Source organism: Lynx rufus, unplaced genomic scaffold (assembly GCF_022079265.1).
Source record: "Lynx rufus isolate CCGP_SWC_20201006 ecotype Redwood Valley unplaced genomic scaffold, mLynRuf1.p SCAF_5, whole genome shotgun sequence".
Taxonomy (NCBI): Eukaryota; Metazoa; Chordata; class Mammalia; order Carnivora; family Felidae; genus Lynx; species Lynx rufus.
This window is the reverse complement of record NW_025814867.1, coordinates 158,465,664-158,487,645: the sequence shown is the minus strand read 5'-3', so window position 1 is coordinate 158,487,645 and position 21,982 is coordinate 158,465,664. Positions and strand designations below refer to the sequence as shown.

At 62.8% G+C, this 21,982-nt stretch overlaps 1 protein-coding gene across 1 annotated transcript; it reads right to left on the bottom strand.

Annotated features, from left to right (window-relative positions):
• Positions 1-226: 226 nt before the first annotated feature.
• On the bottom strand, positions 227-20,682 carry COL6A1 (collagen type VI alpha 1 chain). Its single transcript, XM_047100040.1, has 35 exons — positions 20,586-20,682; positions 19,904-20,033; positions 18,247-18,447; positions 17,057-17,216; positions 16,761-16,889; positions 16,642-16,662; positions 16,443-16,463; positions 16,321-16,365; positions 15,468-15,521; positions 14,920-14,964; positions 14,761-14,787; positions 14,545-14,571; positions 14,412-14,456; positions 14,171-14,224; positions 13,915-13,977; positions 13,063-13,125; positions 12,814-12,867; positions 12,686-12,721; positions 12,424-12,486; positions 10,825-10,887; positions 6,707-6,769; positions 5,942-6,004; positions 5,517-5,567; positions 5,344-5,379; positions 4,693-4,755; positions 4,431-4,496; positions 3,831-3,866; positions 3,524-3,560; positions 3,157-3,165; positions 2,753-2,886; positions 2,424-2,533; positions 2,127-2,310; positions 1,843-2,023; positions 979-1,008; positions 227-849 (listed from the first exon to the last, which is right to left on the bottom strand). Exons 1-35 carry the CDS (start codon positions 20,680-20,682, stop codon positions 227-229), a joined length of 3,084 nt encoding a protein of 1,027 aa, XP_046955996.1.
• Positions 20,683-21,982: the final 1,300 nt, after the last annotated feature.

Here is a 21,982-nt window from a genome sequence, read left to right as displayed (position 1 = left end):
AGGGAAGGGGGAAGCGCCTTCGGGGATTCAGAGCCTGCTGGGGGTGGGGGGATGCTAACACGGTGAGCGGGGTAGGCGCTGGCAGGGTCCCGGGACCCCAGGGGCGGGCAAAACACACGCGGCTTTTCAAGCCTTTCCTTTAGAAACATCCAGCTCATCAGGTTGGTCAGGAACATTCACGTCGCATCTTCCTTCCCGTTTTCGCGGTGGGAGAGGGGCCCCGGCGCTAGCTCAGCGCCACCTTCCTGGACACCGTCTGGTAGAAGACGCCACGCATTAGGGCCTGGTAGCTGGGCACGCGGAACAGGTGGCGCTCGCCATAGGCCACGTCGTACTCGGCCGTCTTGCCCGTGACCAGGACGCGGATGTGCGGCTCGTTCACCTGGCGGCCCACCACCACCACGAAGATCTCGATGTCTGCCCGCTGGGCCTCCTGCACCGCCTTCTCGATGGCCGCCGCCGTGGCCCCCTGTGAGTTGCCGTCAGAGAAGAGCAGCAGCCTCTTCTTGGCTGGGACGGACGAGGCCTCGCGGTAGAAGCGCGTCACGTAGCCGAGGGCGTCGTTGACGTCAGTGGCGTCGTTGAAGAAGGTCATGCTGTCCACGGTGCCGGCCAGCACGGTGTAGTTCTGCAGAAACTGCAGCGACGCGCGCTCCGGCTGCTGCTGCCCGGGGCCGCTGTACTGCACCACCGACACCCGCACGTCGTGGGAGGGGCTCGTCTTGCCCGCCGTCAGGAAGCGCTCGGCCAGCCGCTTGGCGAAGCGCCTGGTGGCGTCGAAGTTGTGGCTGCCCACGCTGGCCGAGCCGTCCAGCAGGATGGTGATGTCGGCCGGGGAGGTGAAGGTGACTGCGGGGTGGGGGGTCGTGTTGGTGCGCGGCAGGGGCCTCCCGACTCGGCCGCCCTGGGCTCCCCCTATCTCTCGCCCTCCTCCGGGAGCCCCCGCCGGCACCCTGTCCACGCGCCCCGGGTACTCACTTGGGCATGTGTAATCTGGGCACTTCTTGTCTGTAAGAGAGAAAAACGCCATGCGGTGTGAAGCCAGTGATCTCGCGGACCACCCTCCCGGCTGTAACCCCCCAGCAAAAATGGCGGCAGAGCTCTCGCATGGCAGGCGTGGAGTGGCCACGTGCACAGGTGGCACTCCTAGACGCCTGGCCAGCATCTACTCGGCCCACTCGGCCCCGCCGAGAAGGGGTGCCCCCCTTTTCGAGGGTGGGCCTTGAGGTCTTGGGCCGGGCCCCCGCCTGCTGTTCTGTGGCCCTCACACCAACCCAGTGAGGGGCGGGGGTGGGGGGGTGGGCAGAGCCCGGGCCCCTTCCGAGGACCGGTTGGCCGAAGCTCAGCGAGGAGAAAGGACGGTCTGCAGGTCAGACACCCCGCGCCACACTGTCCCCAGGCGACACCGACCGGGTGGCTGCAGGCAGGCGTATCTGACCGCGGCAGCTGTGTCTGGCCGTCCACCAGCTGCCTGCGCTGCAGACCCAGCTCTACCACCGGGCCGGGCCCAGAAAGGCGTGTTCTGCGGCGGGGGCCTCTGAGTGGTCTTGAGCTCCGAGGCCAACCCCTGCCCCGGCGTGTGGATGCACCTGCCGGGACCACGGCGAGCACCAGCGCTCACGGGAGGAAGTGGGAGAAGCACGGTGCCGCCCGCACTCGGAGCGTGGGAGCTGCGCCACGGCGTCCTCAAGCGCCAGTGCGAGGCGGCCTGTGGGGAGGCCCCGGTGCCGTCGGCGGGGGGTGCCGGGCCCCTGTGGCCAGGAGGTCGCGGGGCTGAGAGCAGAGCCTCGCCTCGGCCGCCCCGATGCGGCCCTCCCAGTGCGGCGCCCACCCCGAGCCCACCTATGCAGATCTGGGTGGTGATGTTCTTTAGGAAGGCGTCCTCGAGCAGCTCGGCATAGTTCTCCTTCACCAGCGAGATGCCTGGCCGGCCCTGGGGCCCCAGGCCTTGGCAGGAGATGACGTTGAGCTGGTCGGAGCCCGCGACGAAGCCAAACATGTCCTTGATGCCCACGGAGACCACCTGTAGGGGAGGGGCGGTGTCGGCGTGGCCCGGGTGGAGAAGGTCCCCCACATTCCGGGGGGAGGGGCAGGAGGGGCGGTGGGTGGCGTGGGGGTGGCCCCACCTGGACGTCCGGGCCGCAGAGCACGCTGAGCGGGGTGGGGTCCCTCTGGGTGTCTGAGCGGCCGTCCGTGATGACTAGCACTATCTGGTTGTTGTCGGAGGGTGGCAGCAGCCGGTCCCGCGTGTACTGCAGGGCCTCGCCGGTGAACGTGCCCCCCGCCATCCACTGCAGCTTCTTGATGGCTCTGTGGGGCCAGAGCACCTGCTGTCAGTGCCGGGGGGGGGGGGGGGGGGGGGGGCGGGGGGCGGGGCCGGGCTGCCGGGGGGCGGGGCTGGCCGGGCACGCCGCCGCACTCACTCCTTGAGCTCCTGAGCGTTCCTGATGTTGGAGGTCCTCATGTCCACGTGCTCCTGCATCTGGTTGTGGCTGTACTGCACCACCCCTGCGTGCGACTGCCGGGGCTCAAACTGCACGTGTCACACGCCAAGGTCAGGAGGGGACGTGGGGGTCCCAGCAGCCACCCCTCCACCCACCATCTGTCCCAGGCCGACCTGGCCCACAGGCCCCCCTCCACCACACTCATACTCTGGGGGGTGGAGGTTATAGCTTTTAAGGAACAAGGGCCCCGGGACCCACCCCTTCCCAGCCTGGTGTCCCTGGGACGCACCAGGGCGGGTGTGACTCACCTTGACCAGCTCGTCTCTGCTCAGCCGGTCGATGACCTTGATGATGAAGTCCTTGGCGATCTCAAAGTTCTGAAGGCCTATGCTCTCCGAGCTGTCCAGCACGAAGAGGATGTCGATGGGGCCACACTTGCACTCTGCAGGCAAGGAAGGGGTCAGCCCTTGGGGCCTCCCAGGGCCCCCCTCAGCAGAGCTGCACCCCCAGCCGGGACCCCGGGGCTTCTGGCCCCTGCCTGTGGCTGGCCGCGTGGGTCCCTGCGGCGAGGACAGGGACAGGCCAGCGCCCCAAGGCCATGGTGGCATGGTGAGGGGGTGAGGTCCCCTGCTGCTCTACAGAATAAACTGGGAGGAGGGGGCATAGCCCTGCCACCCACAGGGAACCCTCAAGAAACATTCAAATGACTCACCACAGCAAGCTGGGGAAAAGAGGAGAAATGAGTTACATTCCAGTCGAGATCCCACATCGTATTACAAATCAGGTCATAAACCCTCTGCCAGCTCCCCACCCGCCTGGACCACCCTCACCAGGGTGGGCTGCTCTGCCTGGTGCTCGGGCCACCCGGGGAAGGGCGGTGGGGGTGACAGTGGCTTGGCCCCTGCCCTCCACCTTTGGGGACTTTCTTGTGGGTGGGGCACACTCCCACCCCTCCTGTTTGTCTCCCTCCCTGCCGCAGCTCAAATGGTCCCTCCGTGGGCACCAGCAGTGGGCGCTGGGGCGGGTGGGACCTAGTTCCTTCCAACTGAGACAGGTATTCAAAGATGAGAGATACTCACAGCACATTTTCATGATGATGTCCAAGATCTCACATTCCTGGAGGGGAAGAGACGCAGGCACCAGGGGCTGAACTGGTCCCCCAGTTGCCACCCCGCGGACCACAGTGGGACTGGGTTGGGATAGCGGCTCTGACTCAGAGTATTAGGCACCCCGCAGCAGGGCCACCTGAAGTGGTCACTGATATGTGGTCACCCCGTGTTCCTCCATGACAATTTCATGCCCCCGTTGCCGTCATGGCTCCCCACCCCACGGGATTCTTAGCCAGAGTGGTCGGCCCCCCAGGGACGTTCACAGACACCCACTTACATCTGGCCCTGGTGGTCCCGTGTGTCCTGGGGGTCCCTGTCCGAGGAAGGACCGGAAAAAAGTGATAAGGGCGCATCACTTCCTGAGCTGCAGGTCTGATGGGAGCCCTGAGCAAGCCCACCCTCACCCTTCTGGCCTTCGGGCTGACCCCGCTTCCCATTAGGAGCCCCTGAAGGCCTGCGTGCTCAGGGCTGGTGGAGAGTCCCTAACTGCCATCATTCTGTAATCACTGGCTGGCACTTACTCCCTGCCCGGGGGCCAGCAGGTGGGCCGGGCATGGCCCTCACCATCTGGGCACTCACCACCGGGAGGATAGTTCGCCCCAGTCTGACTGTGCCACCTTGATGGACAGGGGACCCCCCCAGGCACCCACCCCGGGCTCTGTTGCACTCTCTTCACCCCTCACCCGGTGACGGGCTGCTCCCCCTTCTCTGATCTCCCCACAACCCTTGAAATTGCCTGTTCCCTCCCAACCCTGCTGTCAAAGTGCCAGCCTCCCTGAACCCTTCCCCGGAGACCCACTCCCGCAGTTCCCACCCCTGCCCCTCTGCAGCCTCAGAGCGCCAGTGTGCCCTACCCCGGCTGGCCGCAGCCGCTCACCTGGGGGCCTTCGGGGCCTCGGTATCCCTTGGCTCCTTTGACACCTGGGGGTGCGATGTCGTTGTTCTGGAGGGGAACGGCACAGTGTCACCAGACACGACCACCATCGACTAGCCATCTGCTGCATTCTGTCCGTCTTCACTGTGCCCCGATGGCCCCACGCCTGCCCTCAGAGCCTCAGCAGCCCTGGCGGCACACGGCTGCCTCCCTCTACAACCCCCGGCGGTGACTGTCCAACCTCCCCAGTGAGCTCTGCACTCACGTCCTCTCCAGGGTCTCCGGCTTCTCCTTCGTCCCCCTTGAGGCCCGGGTAGCCTTTAGTGCCCTGCGGGTGACAGGGGAACACGCGGTCGCTGTGGCGGAGGGTCCGGAGGGGCAGGTGTGCGTGGGTGGCTGGGACCCTGGCCCAGGGGCGGGGTGGGTGCCGAGGGCCTGGGCTCCCGGGGAGGGCGGGGGGCAGGGCCACATCTTCACTCCGGCGAGGGCCTCGGCCGGGGCTCTCCCACCCGGCACCGGCCTCCGGCCAGCCGTCTCCTCCACCAGCTTTCCCTTTTCAGTCAGCCTTATTTACTGTCAGTCACAGCACTGCGTTTCCTCTCTAAGAAGCAGAAGTTTTACAAGGACAAGATAAAGGAGACACAGTGACCCGCCAGAGCGGGCACATGTTCCTGCGGCTGAGTGCCAGCCAGAGGACACCCCGAGGTTTGAGCCCCTGGGAGCCCAGAGGGAAGTGCCGGTCGCCAGGTGTGCCCCTGGGCCAGGCAGGGGCACCCACGGGCTGAGACCCACGTGGGAGGGGCCTCGGCTCCAAGCCTGTGCTGGGGACACGTGTGAACGTGTGCGTGTATGTCACGCGCCTGTGCGCGTGCCTGTGAACACACCAGGAGGAGCCCGATGGTGGGCGTGTACTCACGTTTATCCCGGGGGGGCCCCTGCTGCCTGGATAGCCCTGCGGGGGAAGGCGGGACAGTCAGGCCAGGCTCCGATTTGGCTGATCCCAGCCACGGCTTCCCGGTCCGGCCCGTGGTCCTGGGTCCAACCCGGCTGGCCAGAGGGGGCGCTAGGACAGGAGTCTGGGGCACTCACGGGGAAGCCAGGGAAGCCCTCAGTGCCGTTTCCGGGTGGGCCGTCTTCCCCCTGTGGAGAGCAGACCAAGTCCTGTCGCTGGGAATCGCCGGGCTCGGGATGGTGCCCCGAGGGGCTTCTGCAGCCCGGAAGGCATCCCCCTGCCCAGGACTGCCCTGCGTGTCCCCAGACTTTGGAGCAGGAGGGGCAGTGCCTGTGGGGAGCACCATGACCACGAGGACCACAGTGACTGCAGCGCCTGTGGTGCCCCCAGACACAGAGGGGACGGTCGCCTGTGGAGGACGCACCTCTCCAGACACTGCACCTGGGACCCTCGGCCCCACATGTACGCTCTTCCCAGTTGAAGCCCAGGGCTCGAACCATGGCCTCCCAGTCCCCAGCCGCCCGGCACCACCCCCACCCAGGCCCTTGGGACCACCACTCACCCTGTCGCCCATCAGCCCGGGGTCTCCGGGGGGTCCCGTGGGCCCTGGGGCCCCTCTGGAACCCTAAGGAGGGGAGGAGGGGGTTTGGGAAAGTTAAGCGGACATCCAGGCAGCCAGCAGCGCAGGCCCGGACGCGCACCACCTCCCTGCGGAAAACGAAGGCCGAGTTAAATAAAACAACATTTCTACTCATCAGCACAGCAATGATTAAAAGAAGGATCTTTAAATCCATCACCCTAGGGATGGTGGGGAGTCCATACCTCCTGCCCAGTAACCCACCCAGACGGCACCCCCAGGACAGGACCAGAAGTGGCACTACGTGCCTACTGACCGTTACCTCCGGGGCTGGGAGTTCCAACCCCAGAGCTCAGAGAGACAAAGGGACTCGGCACGGGCGGGACTGAGCAAGCACGCGTCCGCCGCGGTTTACAAAATCTTTAGGGTTTCAGAAAACATTCATAGTGGCAAAATTGAAAAGAAAAAACTTTGTGAAGCCAAATTTATAAGGCATAATGTGGAAATAAGAAAAATAAATTGGAGAGAAATAAGCTGAAATGTTTGTATTATTTATCTCTGGGTGGTAATGGTTTAGATTTCAATTCTCTGTTTTATTTTTTTTCTGCATTTTCCGTGTTTCCTGAAAGGCACAGATACCATGAAATGCACTAAAACATTTGTGTGTGTGTGTAGACTGGGGGCGCTCCCCAGTCCTAAGGGCCGTTGCAGGGGCTAGGGTCTGGGGCCGGGGCAGGGAGGGCTACTCACCTCAGGCCCCGGGGGCCCCTCGTCGCCTCGGTACCCTTTAGGTCCAACGGGGCCAGCCTCACCCTGCAAAGAAGATACATCTGTCAGACCCCTTTCAGCCCCGCCCCAGCCCTCCGGGCCCCAGACCCATGCCGGCTGGCCTGCTTGGTCTACACCTCTCCCTGGAGGCCAGTTGCCTACCTTTCTGGGTCCAGAGTCTTGGTCCCCTGAGCACTTCAGGGGCATACCCAGCCAGGCCCAAAGAAGGGGTGAGCACAAACCACGTACGGAGCCGGCTGGCCTGCCTGGCCCCTGGGGACCCTGCCAGCCATGACCCTGGACTCAGAGGCCCGTCTCCCAGCCCCATCATCGGGCTGATGCCTCCTGGTGAGGCTTTGCTTCTCTAGTCCCTCTCACAAAGGCGCACAACTCCCCGTATCTGGCCTGTCCCATTAGGCAGAGGTCAGCCGGGAGGCTCCCGCTGCGACCACAGGAGGGTCCAGCTCTGGGCCCAGGCAGTGTCAGCGTCACTCACTTAACCTGGGGCTTTGCTCGCCGACCGCGAGGACCGGCAGCCCCCAACTTGGGGCTCCCAGAGGTAGGTTTGGGAACCTGAAATGGGGGCCAGGAGGGAGAATGGGAAGCAGAGTCCAGGCCAGTGGGAGGTGTGTCCGGGGCCCCAGGAGACAGGAATACGGCGACCCAGCAGACAGCGGAGGGCCACGCTTGGGGACAGTTTCTGCAGAGCTGTCTCAGCGGCTGGCCTGCTGGGTGGGCGCCTCCTGGGATGCGGCCCGAGGGGCCCCCCTGCTCCTGGTGGGCAGTGCTGGCGTCTGCACAAGGAGGTGGCAGTGCCCCCCCACAGGGACAAGAGGCGAGGCCTGGCAGGGGCTGCAGCGGGACTGTACCCTTCCCTCCAGTTTCTGGATCCCTCCTCTGCTCTGGGAAAACACGTCTCCCAGAAACTTCTGCACGGACACCCTGGCGCAGAAGCCAACTGCCTAGCAGGTCTGGAGTCGTGGGGCTGCAACGGAGTTGGGAGGAGGGCAGCCCTGGGGGCAGAAACTGTGCTGCGGCCGGGAAGGCGGATGTCCAGTGTGGACAAACCAGATTCCACAGCCACCTAACCTCCCCACCCCTCACGGAGGGTTCAGGTGAACAAGTGGCCAGAGAGCCGACCCTCCCCAGCTGGGCCACGGGCTGGAGGGACACAGCACCCTCCCCCGCCCCCAGCTGTCTCTGGTGATGTCTGGCTTTACAGTGACAGTTACTCTGGGACAAGCAGGTGCTACTGGAGTAAACGCCGGCGACACTTCCCCCTCTTAGTGTCTTATGTCCTGGCGCCTCGAACGACTTCCTGAATTGTGCCACGGGGAAGGACCAGATCGTGGCCGGCTTGTCCTGGCCACGCTGACCATCCTGTAGGGCAGTCACACCGTCTGAAGAAGGCAGGGGAGCCTGGGAACGTTGCAGGCGGCCGGAGCAGGCCCTCCTGGGAGGACGCCTCATTAGAACAGGGGCAGAAAGAGGGCAGGGATTCCAGAAAGCTGCAGCGAAGAGAGGTTGACACCCGATGGGTGTCCTCCATCGCCAGGAAAGGTCGGGGTTGTGCTGACCGGCTCCCTATTCACAGAAAAGGCCAAGCCCGCCTCGCTTTGAACCCTGGCAGACCCTCCAGATGCATCAAAGAGAAAGCAAAGACTACAATAAAGGCGGGAAGGTATTTGGAATCTTGTAAACGAGCGGGACATCCTGAACCACAAGATATCGGGACGGAGCCACATGCAACTGCAAACTTGGAAAAAGGTCTGTGGGTAGGAGCCTCCTGCACCTCAGCACAGAAACGGACCCAGCAGAGAACCAACCACTGAAGGAACAGCCCGAGACAGGGACACGTCGGCCTGGAAACCCGAGAGACCACACTCGGCCTTTCCCATAGACCGTGGCGCAAGGCACGAGCGCACAAGGCCTTCTCCCAAGGTGCACAGACACCCAGACGGGGTGGGATCTCTCTTGTGGGCAGAGGTGTGAACACAGCAGCTGTTTTACACTCTTGGGGGGCACGTAAGTGGGGGCTAGGTCAAGTAGAAGTATTTGGCAAACAACACACACACACACACACACGCGTGCGCGCGCGCACACACATACACACATCATTTGGCCGAGACATTATGCTACTAAGAATTTACATTCTGGATGTAGCCTTGCAAGTATTTCAAGATGGACAGATGGATGGACGGATGGATCGTTGGGCAAATGGAGAGACCAGAGGAGCTAAGAGACAGACAGATGGGCATTGATATCTATTCCAGTATTTTTCTGTAAAGCAAAATACCGGAGGCCGCCTGCATACGTGTTGACAACGGACTAGACAGGGGCATCTGCAGGCTTCCAGGTGAAGCCTGTGGGGCTGACCTGGCCGGTCCCCAGGTGGATCGGGCAAAAAGCATCGTGGTGCGATGCTGTTCGTGTAGACAACGCGCATACCCCCGCACCCTCTCACACCCCGTGCTTTGTCTGAAAGGATTCTAGAAGAAACTAGATTTTAGAAGACAGTAAGAATCCGTCCCTGTGGGGGGGAGGGGCACGGGGACAGGAGAACTGTTTTTCCACGCGAGCCTTTCTTCTGCTAGGGTTACTGATTTAACCACTTCTCCCAAACAGGTGAGGTGGCCCGTTTAGGGGGTCTTGTGTCTACAAGCCAGGGAACTTCTACGCCTACTTGACTCGAGAGACGCTACTCCGCTTTCCTCCAAGAAGGGGGGATCCACACACTCAGAATTCCCTGGCTCTGTGCCGGCAGCTCCGGGGTCCTCTGGTGCCTCTTCTGCTCACAGGCGGCCACAGACCCTGGGAGTGGCTGGCTCCCAGCGAGCCCGGCTCGGAATTATGTGCGGGGAGAGTCTCCCACCAAGCCGGGTCCGCGGAAGTGGGCTCACGCCCCCTGCACCCCACGCTGGAATGGACCCAGGTGCATTTTTAATGCACCGTCAGGAGACTCAGCAACCCTGTTGTGGCTGCTTCTTCTTTCCCGCTTTTTAAATCACTTTTTGTTAAAATACCGATTCCAAATTCTCTCCACAAGAAAAGCCACCAAAACACTCAAAGCCACAAGCCAAGGCCCACCAGAGCCCCAGGCCTGGCCCCGCCACGGTTGGCCCCCACTCGCAGCTGCTGTCCTCGTCCTTGCTGTCCTGTTTGGAACTCTGTGCCCACCAGTGCTGCTGTCCCCTCCTCCTGCCAACCGGGAGGTCCCCAGTCTCAGCTCAGAGTCCTTCCTGCAGGCCAGGCAGCCACCTCGTCCCCTGCAGGGAGGACTTGGAAACACCCAGCGAGCGACCCCCATCACAGAGTAGCGGGCAGGGTGAGAGGGTCTAGGCCACCCGAGGGGGTCCCCTGAAGGGTGTGGGGAGGACATGTCCCACCCAGCCCCTTCGTGTGCTCTTTTGGGGGGTGGTCACCTCGGGCCCACAGCCACAGCTCCTCCCTGATCTGGAACAACATGACCTCCTGACAACGAGGCAGAAAGGCAGACCCCTCCCCTGTGCTGGGGACGATGCGCCATCTGAGGCCAAGACCCGCTCTGGCCCTCTGCTTTCCCCTCCGCCAGCATGGCATCTGGAAGGTGTCACATCCAGGAATTCTGGAAACTTCCATGCACTGACACTCTCAAATCTGCCTCCAGCCAGGATCTCACACCTGGATTCCAAACGCTGAACAAGCCTCTTCCTCACCTGGTGTCTCCTGGGGGCTCAAACACACCGTCTCCAGTATGGGGTGACCCTGCCCCACCAGGCCAGGGGATGTCTCCAGGGGTCCCAGGGCCCCTCAAGTCCTTGCTGCCATCTTCCAGTGCCAATCGAGCCAGGCGCCCCTCTCACCCACTCTGAGGGCAGAGCTTGGGGGGCTCCTGGGCGTGTGCTCCCTGAGCTCTGCATCCTGGCAGACGCCTGCCAGGTGACAGGGGCACAGGGGCTGGGCACCCCGGCTGACCCCCACCACTGGCTCCTGACCCTGGGCAGCCCCTGCAGGAAGTCCCCTGAGTCATAAGTGGAGAGGGACTGCCCTTAAATCCAGGAGCTGCTGGAGCCTTTCTGCTGGCAGCCGACACGGCCCCCCACCCCCAGACAGCTTCCTACCGGGTCTCCGGGGATGCCGACGGGGCCTTCTCGTCCCTGGTCACCCTGGGGTCCGGCTTCGCCCTGGGGAGGAGTGAGCCAGTGAGTGTGGAGGCCAGGAGAGGTCAAGCTGCCCGGGTGGCCGCTGGGCAAGGCTGGGGGTCCCGCAGCTCTTGAGCCAGCAGAGGCCAGGTCAGGAAGGGCCACCCTCCACCGTGGGCCTGGCCTCATCCTTCCCCTGGGTTTTTATATACGGTGGCCAGGCACACGGACAGCTGGAGGTTCTCGGGGTTTCAGGGGGCAGCCCCTGATGTTAGCTGCTTGTCCAGTGAGGCTCACTGATGGGTCTCAGGAGCTGGAGCCCCGCCTAACCCCTGCCGGCCTCTGTTCTCTCTGGGCGCTTCCTGGGGTGTGGCCTGGCCTTCCCTCCATTCCCTGATCTCAGCACGGTAGGCTTGGAAGGGGTCAGGCCATGCTATCCCTGCTTCAGTGTCCCTCCCTGCCCTCCTGGGGGCCGGGGGGTTCTGGGCAGTGCACAAGGAGCAAGGACGGGGCAGAGAGCAAATCTCTCTTTCAGTGACCTTAGCCTCAGGCTAAGCTCGCTCTCCCCATTGGGACACCCAGACACACGTGCTCAGGAGGAGCGGTTTTGCCAGGGTGGTCACAGCGAGAGGGACCACACGGCCTCCGCGGTGTCCTGTTCCCGGGATGAGATGAAGCCTTGCCCTGCTCTGCAGCGAGAAGGCCAGGTCCTCACCCAGGTCTGAAGACCATCATCCCTCCCTGCTGGCTCCGGATCGGTGGGGGTGGGCGCTCCCCTCCTCTGACCAGGCACAGTCTCTGGTGTCTGCCCTCCAGCTCCTGCAGAACCTTCCAATGAACCAAGGGCCCCAGAAAGCTCTGGAAGGAGGCTGCGCTGCGGGCCACAGCTCGGCAAGCCTGCTGGGCCATTGTGACCACGAAGTCCGTGTGGGCCTGGCTTCTCAACTTTCCCGCTCTTCAAGTTGTAAGAAAGGACCGTTCCAGAGTGTGAGCTCTGTCCGCAACGTTTAAGGGGCTGCTGGGGGGCTGCAGGTGTTTGGAAAAGCCCAGATGTGTGATGGTGAGTTGAGTGAATCGTGACACGGGAGGAGCCGTGCAGCCACCTGAGTGAGAGGCGTGCACTCGATGACAGGTGTGGAGCCAGTGCTGTGCAGACTATTCCCGGTGCTGCATCCGGGATGGCCGTTGTGAGTCCCGGTGTGGCTGTGTGTCTCTGTGTGACTGTGTGTGTGTGTGTGTGTGTGACGGTTTCCCCTGCACACGCTGGTCATCGGTGATGGGCGGAGGGGATAACCCCGCCCCTCGCACTCCTCATCTGGGCCCACACCCCCCATCTCCCCGCCCTGCTCACACCCCTCGAGGTGCTCCGGGGTCGGGGGCGGGGAGGGGGGCTGCCACACTTCCAGAGCCGGGGAGACAGACTTCGGGAAAACAGCAGGTGAGGGTGTGGGTGAAATCTAGATGCCAAAGGGACTTGGTGGCATGTGTCCTGTGAGGCTGACGGCCTGACCTCACCTGACCGCAGTCTCTGGCCCCCTCTTGGGGTGTGGGGTCTCAGCTTAATGAACAGTGACTCACCGGGTCTCCCCTGGGGCCGCGCACGCCTGGGGTCCCCCGCGGTCCTCTTTCCCCAGGGCCGCCCTGTGCGGAGAACAGCGGACGGAGGTGAGACTGCAGCTCGGACACGGCATCGAGGAAGGGGCTCCAGCTGGGCACGGGCTGAGCCCCCCCAGACACGCCGGCCTCGCAGAGACTGAGGTCCACTGAGCTCAGACAGAAGCCCCGGCGCTTGTCAGCCATGCCGGCCACGCCGGCCCAGACGCCACCCCACCCCACTCACCCTTTCTCCAGGGGCACCGTCCGGTCCCGGGTTTCCCTGGGATTAAGAGGAACAAGCAACATCAGTTTGGGATGGGAACTCTGTTTCGGGGCCTGGAGTTGGGACAGGAGATCACGTGGGGCGCTCACCTCGTCGCCGGCCTCGCCCTTCTCTCCCGGGGGACCAGGCAGCCCCGGCTCGCCCTGGGGGAGAACAAGGGTAGGACTGGGCCCGGGGCTGTGGCCCCTCCCGGGCCCCCCTCCACCTCCCTACTTCCTGCCCTCCCGTCCCCTCCCCTCCCCCATCTGTCCTGGGGGAGAACGAGAGTAGGACTGGGCCCCTCCCGGCTCCCCCCGCACCCCACCCCCGGCTGCTTTAGGGGCTCCGTGAACACTCACCTCATCCCCAGGGGGCCCTGTGCTCCCCGGCCTCCCAGGCTCCCCATCAGCTCCAGGCGCACCCTGGAATGATGAGAAAGGTCAGCCTGCGGGAGGCTACGCCCGGCCGTCCTGGGCCACCAGTGACCCTGCACCAGTCCCTCTCACCCAGACTTCGGGCCACACCCCCTGACCAAGCACACCTTGGACTCTGAGAACCTTCCCAACCACCCATATCTCTACAGGAATCCTGCAGAAGCCACTTCCCCGTGTCGTCTGCTGTTCAAGTCCCCCTCATGCAGAGGGGCAAGCCCACTTCTAGTCATCGAAGGCAGAGTCAGGTCCGGGGCCCGCAAAGCAATCGGCCGGATTCCGAAAATCCGGTCCAGGAAGCCTGCGTGGTTAGGACGCGTTCAGTCAACCTTACTTCTCCATCTTTCTTAGCACTTCCTGCTGCTGAAAACGCCGGAAAAGCACCAACAGCAGAAAGCTGTGCTCTAAGTTGGACTCAAAACCTTGGGTCCTCATTATTTACTTTTCTGCCTCCTGTTTGCTGTTAAGTGGTGACTTTCACATGAACAGACGATTCTAGGCCGTGAGGGCACCTCGTCCGTCTGCTGCAGGCGGGCAGTGTGATGCACCCCAGGGCGCATCCGAGGCTCAGTGACATGGGGCTGCAGGGGGCACAGGGGGCGCCCCCCTTGGGTGACCGTGCCTGCCCTTGGTTGTAGCTTGGTTTTGTGCTCTCTCCATCCCGGCCTCCTGCCTGCCCACTTGGGGGCCTGGTCCTTGCAGGGTGGGTGGAGAATCTGCTTCCAAGAGGGTTTCTGATTCATACGGGGTACACAGGGAGGCCTGCCCGACGTCACCAACCTTTTCTCCTTTCAGTCCGAAGGCACCCGCGTCGCCCTTGGGCCCTGGGGGTCCTTGAGCGCCCTGACAAGAAATTGTAGGAGGTCAGTCCTCAGCCTTCAGCAGCAGTCATTGGGCTGCACACAAACAGAAGCTGAAAAGGCAGGTCTGGGCTGGGTACAGCCTGCCCGTGACCTCTTAGAGCTCCAGAAGGGCTGAGTCCGTATTTGCTCACGAGAACTTAGCCTTAAAATGTGAGTGACAGAATGCAACTTACGTCGAATCCGGGTGAGCCCTTGCACCCTGGCAGGCCGGGGTACCCCATCTCCCCCTGGAGGGAGGAAGGCAGATTTAGAGGTCAAGACTTTCGTTCTGGCTCATCCATCCCCTCCCGGGAAAGCCCCACCAGGACGGCGGTCGGAGGCTTGGGGTCCACTGGGGCCTGGGGCTTGGCAGGAAATAGCTTCTGCCTTTCTCGCCACCTCCCAGTCACCAGCTCTCCCGCCAGGCGGGGTTACCTTCATGCCGTCCACGCCATCGATGCCACGCTTGCCCTTCTCTCCCTGCAAGGCACAAAGGCCAAAGAAGGGTTCACGAAGGTCAGACAGGACCCCGCTGGGGCAGAAGACATCTCCCCGCCCCCACACTCACCTTGTAGCCCTTGGGTCCCCTGGAGCCCTGTGGAGACAGGAAGGGAGAGTGAGGGGGGTGGTCCCCCAATACGGGGCGAGTCCCCAGGGAATTGGGATGGGTCCCAGGATGGGTCCCCCACAGCTTGTCACAGCTCAGACACGCTGGAGATGGGCGGTGTCACGCTCCTGTGCTTGAGGGGGGTGGCTCTGTGCCCCAAAGTCCTGCTTTACTCACCTTCTCCCCTCGGCTCCCTTTTTCTCCCTAAAAAGCAGACAGAGGAGGAAAGAGGGTGTCACTGGTGTCCTGGGGCCCGATGCCCTGGGCTGAGCCCGGATGTGTTCCACTGGGCCCCAGGACAGGCCGGCAGCTCTGGAGGAGGAGGGGGAGATGTACCTTCATCCCCTGGTAGCCGACCGGTCCGAGGTCCCCAGGCCTTCCCTGGAACACAGAGGAGGGGGCATGTTAGGCAGCCCTGAGGGCAGCCATAGCGACCCCCCCAGTCTGTCTTGACCCCCACTCTGCTCAGGCCTGGTCAGCCAGAGAGACCGGGCTGGCTGACCACTGGCCCGAGTCCCAGAGAGCAGCCCCGATGTGAAGGCTCCTCCTCCCAGTCCTGGGGGCTCTTCAGTGGAGTCCGGGGAGGAGAGGGGAGATCAGGGCCCAGGAGGAGGGGGGATGGGGAAGGTCTAGGATGCCCCCTAGGAGGAGAGGGGCATGAGCTGGGCCTGAGTGGAGGCCTGGGCAGAATGTACTGGAAGGAATGGTTGTGCAGCATCTTCTGGCGTTCTCTGCCCTTGGGGCCGTGTCCTCTCAGGGTCAGGCCACAGGACCATGGTGCCCAGAAACCAGCCATGCTTCTAGAAGTTTCCACAGTCCGGCTCCTCTCTCAGCCTCAGGTTGTCAGCACCCACCACCCCTGAGGTCAGGTGCTTGGCACTCACAGGGTCTCCGGCTTCTCCTTTCTCTCCTGGGAGACCTGGCTTCCCACGTTCTCCCTGCAACACAGAGCAGGTCAAGGTTGGGGAAGACTTTTGTTTATTTCTAAAAACCTGACGGAAAGGACCCCCAACTTGCTCACAAGAAAAGGATTAAGAAGATATTCCATCGGCCTTCAGGGTTTTCAGGCTCCTTCCCTGTCACCTGTGGCCTGACCCGGGGTCTGCAAGATCAGGGGCACACGCCCCCTCCCACAGAGCCCACCGGGCCCTGTGCTGCCCCATGCCGCCCGGCTGGCCCCTGAACATTTGTCCCCAGCACCCCACCCCATTCCTGCTGCTGTGCGGGGCTCCTGGGCCGGAGAGGGGGCCCGGCTCAGCTCCGGAGGGTGGTGCCCATATGGCTGCATGGCCGTGCAATCTAACATTTTTAGGAGTGCCAGAACCCTGGACTTTGATGGGCGGTCAAAGTTGTAAGTGTTGGCCACACCTGGCCTTGGGCCCCACGTTTGCGGCCCAGCCCACGAGAAGGTGGACCTCCGGGAGCAAAGCACCAGCGAATGCTCACCCCTCTGCCATGGGGAGGCCAGCTGTCGGACTGGGAGGCCAGCTGGCCAGACTCGCCCCTGGCATCGGCCACAGGGTCACTGGACTCTCTCCCCATGGTCGGGGACACCTGCTCAGGGAGGGGCTCCTTCTCTGTCCCCACACCTAGTGTGAGTGGGTGCTCGGTGGGGGCTCAGGACAGCTGCCCGGGGTCCCACCACGTTCCCAACACCAGGGGCTCCAGGTTGCAGGGACATTTGTCCAGTGCTGTACTCCACACTTCTCTCCCTCCAGGGGGCCCGCGACCGCTCACCTCGTACCCGGGGTCACCCCGCGGTCCGGGAGGTCCTCTGGCGGGCTGCAAGACGGGAGAGAAAGGTCAGCCCGAGGTAGCATCCTGGGTGTCCCCAGAGGCGGGCGGGGCCCCACACTCACCTGACACTCGAAGGAACAGCACTGCAGGAGGACAGAAGACACGTTAGAGAACAGGGCTCAGCGCACGGCCTGAGCTCCGACGGCGGGCACCCGCGGTGGGGACGGGGCTGGTGATGTCCTGGACGGTGGGGGGAGGGGGCCAAGGAGGGAGGGGCAGGGGAGAGGCGGAGGAGGCAGAGGGCAAGGGAGGGGCTCGTACCACTTGCTCCACGTTGTTTTTCTGAAAAGTGAAACGGGAAAGTGGAATTAATTTGTATTCAGGGCCACAGGATTTCCCGGCCTTCCGGACTCCGGCGGGAGGGTAGAGCGGCCTCTCACAATCATGTCAATGATGGTGTCAATGGTCTGGCCGATGACTTCCTCCGCGTCCCGGCTCTGCCCCCAGTCCGCCGCTGTGAAGTTGCGTCGGTACGTGTGGTCTGTGGCGATGATGCTTAGACGCGGCTCCTGGTGTGGATAAGGGACAAGGTTGATGGCCGCTAGGGGCCCGGCCTCACCCCACCGCTGCTCTTCCTGAGGCCCCCCCCCCCCCCGGGGCTCGATGCCTGCACCTCCGCACCCCGCAGGCTGTGCCCGGCACCCCTCCATGGAGCAGGCCCCGCAGGGGCTCCTACCAGGTGGTCGGGCGTGATGGCCACCGAGAAGACTTTGATGCCCAGGTGCTTGGCCTCGTTCACGGCGTCCTCCAGGCCCCCACACGGCTCCTTGTAGCCCTCCAGGGGGTGCCCGTCAGTCACTACAATCAGGTACTTGTTCTCCTTCAGGTGGGAGCCCCTGCAGGGGGTGGGCGGTGCTGAGGCCCCTCAATCACCCCCTCCACCAACCCTAACAGCTCAGGGTACCCCTGGAACACAGCTGAGACCCCCCAAGATGGGAGGTGAGGAGCCGGGGGCCAGAGCCCCAGAGGGAGACCCAGACCCAAATGCAACTCTCAGAAGGCTGATTCCTGTTATGCTGGGCGCGGGTTTCCCTCTGTCAGTCCTGCCTATAAAGTGGGCTATGATCAAGGATATTAAAACAGAAAATAAAGGCTTGCGGGATCACATTGCTCTCAAGCCCCATCTTGGAAAACGCATACATATCCAGGGGGAGATACAGGTCCTGGCTCCCCTGAGGCACCCTGACGGGGGGACCCCTGACCACAGGTAGTGGGAGGGGTCAGCAGAAGAGCCGTCCTTGGCTGCGGCCAGGGGCACTTGGGGCTGTGGCCGAGGGCATGAGGGGCTGTGGCCAGGGGGGCACCGGGGCCTGTGGCCGGAGGCACCTGGGGGCTGTGGCCAGAGGTACCTGGGGGCTGTGGCCGAGGGCATAGGGGGCTGTGGCCAGGGGGGCGCCGGGGCCTGTGGCCGGGGGCACCTGGGGGCTGTGGCCAAGGGCATGGGGGGCTGTGGCCAGGCTGAGCTGCAGCCAGGGGGGGATCCTCTCCCCCGATCAACCACAGATGCTGTTGACTATTCACTGTGGCAGTTCGGATGTCGTGTGTGGAGCCAGCTCGGGGGACACTGGCGCCCTACAGGAAGACTCTGCCGTCTGTGTCTCTGTCTCTGACTGCAGACACCATCTCTGCGGTTACTGGGGCACTTCCGGCCCCACGGCCCCCTCTACCTTCAGTGGTTGAGACAGTGGACAGCTCAAGGGGGAGCCCGGGGGTGGACAGTGACCCTTGGGTGGTGGCCATCAGTGTGATGTCCTCGAACACCAGGACTGGCTCCTGGGGTGGCCGGGAGCTGCGTCGGGAAGCCGTGCAGCCTGCACGGGACACGCACGGGCTTCCAGACCGCGGCTGTGGATGGACGGCACTCACCCCACGAGCAGCTCCTCCAGCCCCTTCTTGATGGCGCAGTCCGTGTATGTGCCCTTGCCAAAGTACTTGACCGCATCCACACTGGCCTTGAGTACATCGCGACCGCTGGGCATGCGTGTGAGCGAGCGGATGATCTCCACCTCGTCGCTGTAGTGCAGCGCGCCCGCGTTCCACACCAGGTTACGGTCACACCGATAGTACCTACAAAGCACAGGGTGGACTGGTGGACTCTCCCAGGTCCTGGCGCTGCATTTGCCGTGGGCACCTCCAGGGCCTCCCTCCCCGGCTCCCCGCGTGCGGTCTCCCATTTCACAGGTGGACCGACTGCCCGGCCCCGTCACACCCTGAGAGGCAGGGGCCGGCAAGCCCAGACTGGACTTCCTGTGGGCCCTAGATGCTGGGTTTCTGCCCTTGGGACCAGCATGGAGGGGTGGGGGTGGCCAGGAGAGCCAGCCCCAGCCAGTGAGTGGCCACCGTATCCCCTGATCTCAAGGGTCCTTGGGTAAGGAGCTGTGTGCATCGGGAAAGCCGCAGGGGCGGGGCAGGGATGGCATGGGTGGGAGGGGGGCAGGGCGACAGGGGAGGCGGAGAGCAGGTCTAAGTGGGACACTGGTGGGGGGGGTCCTCGTGGACCTGAGTGGCTGCCTCTCTCTGCCCCTGTGCGCCTTGGCTGGAGGCTTTCAGCGGTTTGCTCTATTGGAGCCTGGGGTAGACGTCCTTCAGCCTGTTCAGCAGATGGGGTGACCGAGGCCCCTACAGTGACGCTAACAGCATCAAGAGCAGGAAGACCTCACCCCGTTTCACAGGCGGGGAAACTGAGGCATAAGAAATTGAATAATGAGGCCACAGGCACCTGGAGGGGGTATCAGACCTCAGGGGCTCAGACACTTGGCTGAGTTCAGGGTTTCGGGTCATATGCCCCACACTGGGCAGCCCCCACCCACTGTCCCTGCAACCCCCTTACGGTGGGCGGGAAGCTCAGCGCCCTGGTCATCGAGTCAGTCAACAGGGACTGGCTAAGGACTGGGGCTGGGGCCCTGCACAGCTGAATGGATGGGGGAGGAGCCTGGTTCTGACTATGACTCTCCCCCCATGGCCTTGCCCCCCCCATGGGCGTGTCCTATTGTCAGCCACACCCACTGCCGGTGCTTCCCCACCCCCACTCCCACCCCCACAGCTGCAGACTCATCAGACAGATGAATGAGTAAGTGAATGAATGAAGTGTGCTGTCCCCAAACCCGGAACGAAGCTGGCAGGCCCTCTGGGCTCCTCGGACCAGGACACTAAGGACACTGGGATGTTGGGTCCAGGACTCAGACTCTGCCATCCACATGGGCAGAGGTCAGCGTCCAGGCAGGGGCAAGGGGTGCCCTCTTCAGGCACAAGGCGGAGCCACAGAGCCTCCCGCCAAATCCTGAAACTCACACAGTTGGGGAGCGGGGAGGCATGTTTGGGGTCCTGGGAGCCCCCATCACAGCACTGTCCCCCAGGCTCCTGGCTGACCAGGCCGACTGGTCTCGTCCATCTCAAACTCAGCCCTTTTCTGGCTCAGCTGAACCACTGGCTCAGCTGAACCTGCCGGGCCCCTAGGCCCACCACCCTCCCTTAGAAGCTCACAGAAGTGTGGGATTGGCGGTAAAGGCGTGGCCTCTCCTACCTGTCTCTCAGGTTGTCGATGAAGCGCTTGGTAAAGGTCTTGACCTTGTCCACCAGGGCCCCATAGGGCTTCAGCCTCAAGGCCACGCTCTCAGAGGTGTCCAGCACAAAGAAGAGGTCCACAGGGCAGTCTGGGCCAAGAGTGGGGAGGAGGGGCCTGAGGCTCACACCTTGCACCCCCCTGGGCACACAGAGGCCACCTCCCCCAGGTGCCCGGTGAGGGGCAGGGTGACTGTGAGAGCCCCCATGAGGGTCCTGGGAATCCTGCCTGGAGGGCAGGGAGCTCCTCCCTCGTCGGCAGAACCTTGGGAACAAGGAGACAGCACGGGGAGGGCGGCGGGGGGGGGGGCAAGTTTCTCCACTGCCTGCCAGGCTGGGAATCAAATGGAATGAGCGGGGGGGCAGAGAAAGAACAGCGCCCACCCGGCCCCTCGCGCTGCTGGAGGAGCCCTGAAGGCTCAGGCCCGGGTGGTGCTCGCCCTCCCCATAGGGGCCTCCTCCCTGGTCCAGCCTGACGCCCCTCAGACCGGAGAAGCAGAGGGGACCCGGGGTGTGGGAGCCGCGGACCGCGTCGGAGAATTTCAAGCCCCCCAGGCACCCCAGCTCTTATGTCAAGGGAAGGGTCTGGCCCAGGTTCCCGGGACGGCAGAAGCAGAGGGTCAGAGATGCGGCCGGGCACTCACCCTGGAAGGCGACCGCCCTGTCATTGCCCGGGACGTCCTGAGCGGCCACCCAGCAGGCCTGCAGCAGCAGAGGCACCAGAGCATGGGCCAGCTTCATGTTACCGCCGGAGTGTCACCATCGAGCGAGGGCAGGGGTCAGGGTAGGCCTGCGGCGCGACCAGAGGGAGAGAGAGAAGCTGTCTCTGCTCTCGCAGGGAAGTCACAGCCCAAGAGGGACGGAGGGAGGGACGGAGGGCTGGGCGGAGGAGGAGGAGCTGGGGCGGGGGCGGTGCGGAGGGCGGGGGTCTCCCCGGGAGTGAGTCACCGCGCCCTGCGCTCCCCTCTGGGCTCCTGGACTCGGGAAGCTTCTTCCTCTGTTTTGGGGGCCAGACGGCTGGTCTGCTCTCGCGGAGCACAGCGAAACTGCAGCCGAGTTTACGAAAGTCTGAGCAGGAATGTCAGGCAGAACGAATCTCCTTCCAGCCCCCTGGATTGTTTCTAACCCAGACATCTTATGGAATCGCTCCCTTCACCCATCTCCCTACAAGCGGCCCTCCGATGGTTTAAATGTTTCAAATACATTGCTTTGTCAGATTTCCCAGTCATTGTTCATGTAAATATTTCTTCACCGGTCAGCAGATACATATTTGGAAAAGATACTTCAATTTTTCACTATGGGAAAACAAAGTCAACAACCGTCCCGTGAACCATCCCTCACGGCACAGGGCGGGGTCACCAAACTCTCGTGTAGACGAACACCCGGGTGTAATATAAGCCTCCTAGAACTTAATAGTCTAGCGTTGACCAGGAATTAACACATATTGTGTATGTTATGTGTATTATACACTGCATTCTTACAATAGTCCGCTAGAGAAAAGAGTTATTGGGTTATTCAGAAATTCATCAGGAAGAGAAAACACATTTACAGAACCATATTGTATATTTCAGAAAAACCCATATATAAGCAAACCTGTGCAGTTCAAACCTGTGTTGTTCAAGAGTCAATTATAGAGAGACAGACCCTGATTCTGAGGACGAGAGTGAAGGCTCCACCCTAGGATCCTGTGGGGTGGGCTCCAGATGTGGCCAGACCCACCCCTGCCCCAGAGAAGGTTCCAGAAGACCTCCTCCAGAGCTGGGGCTGTCGACACGTATCTAATATCGGCCTAAATGTTTTTCTAGTTTAAAAACATACAACAGTTGTATAACCATAATAAACTTTCGAGAAGTCCTTCAGAAATCACACTTCTCAATGATTGCTCTGAGATTTCTTCCAATGCTTGCCCCATACCCACTTTGTGGGATTTTTGTGAACTTGCTGCCTCTGACTTCATCCCAGCTGCGCCATGGGCATCGCTGTGTGTGCTCCAGTTTGGTGCCGTGACGCCCCGCTTCCCGGCTTCCAGTTCAGACAAATG

What these genes read in the sequence shown, in the direction of transcription:
- COL6A1 (XM_047100040.1), bottom strand. Translation starts at nt 20,682, where the DNA reads ATGAAGCTGGCCCATGCTCTGGTGCCTCTGCTGCTGCAGGCCTGCTGG. An exon ending in GGGGACCCAAGGGCTACAAG is followed by an intron (nt 14,457 to 14,544) that starts GTGAGTGTGGGG and finishes TGTGCCTTGCAG; the next exon opens with GGAGAGAAGGGCAAGCGTGG. An exon ending in AACGCTCAGGAGCTCAAGGA is followed by an intron (nt 2,311 to 2,423) that starts GTGAGTGCGGCG and finishes CTGGCCCCACAG; the next exon opens with AGCCATCAAGAAGCTGCAGT.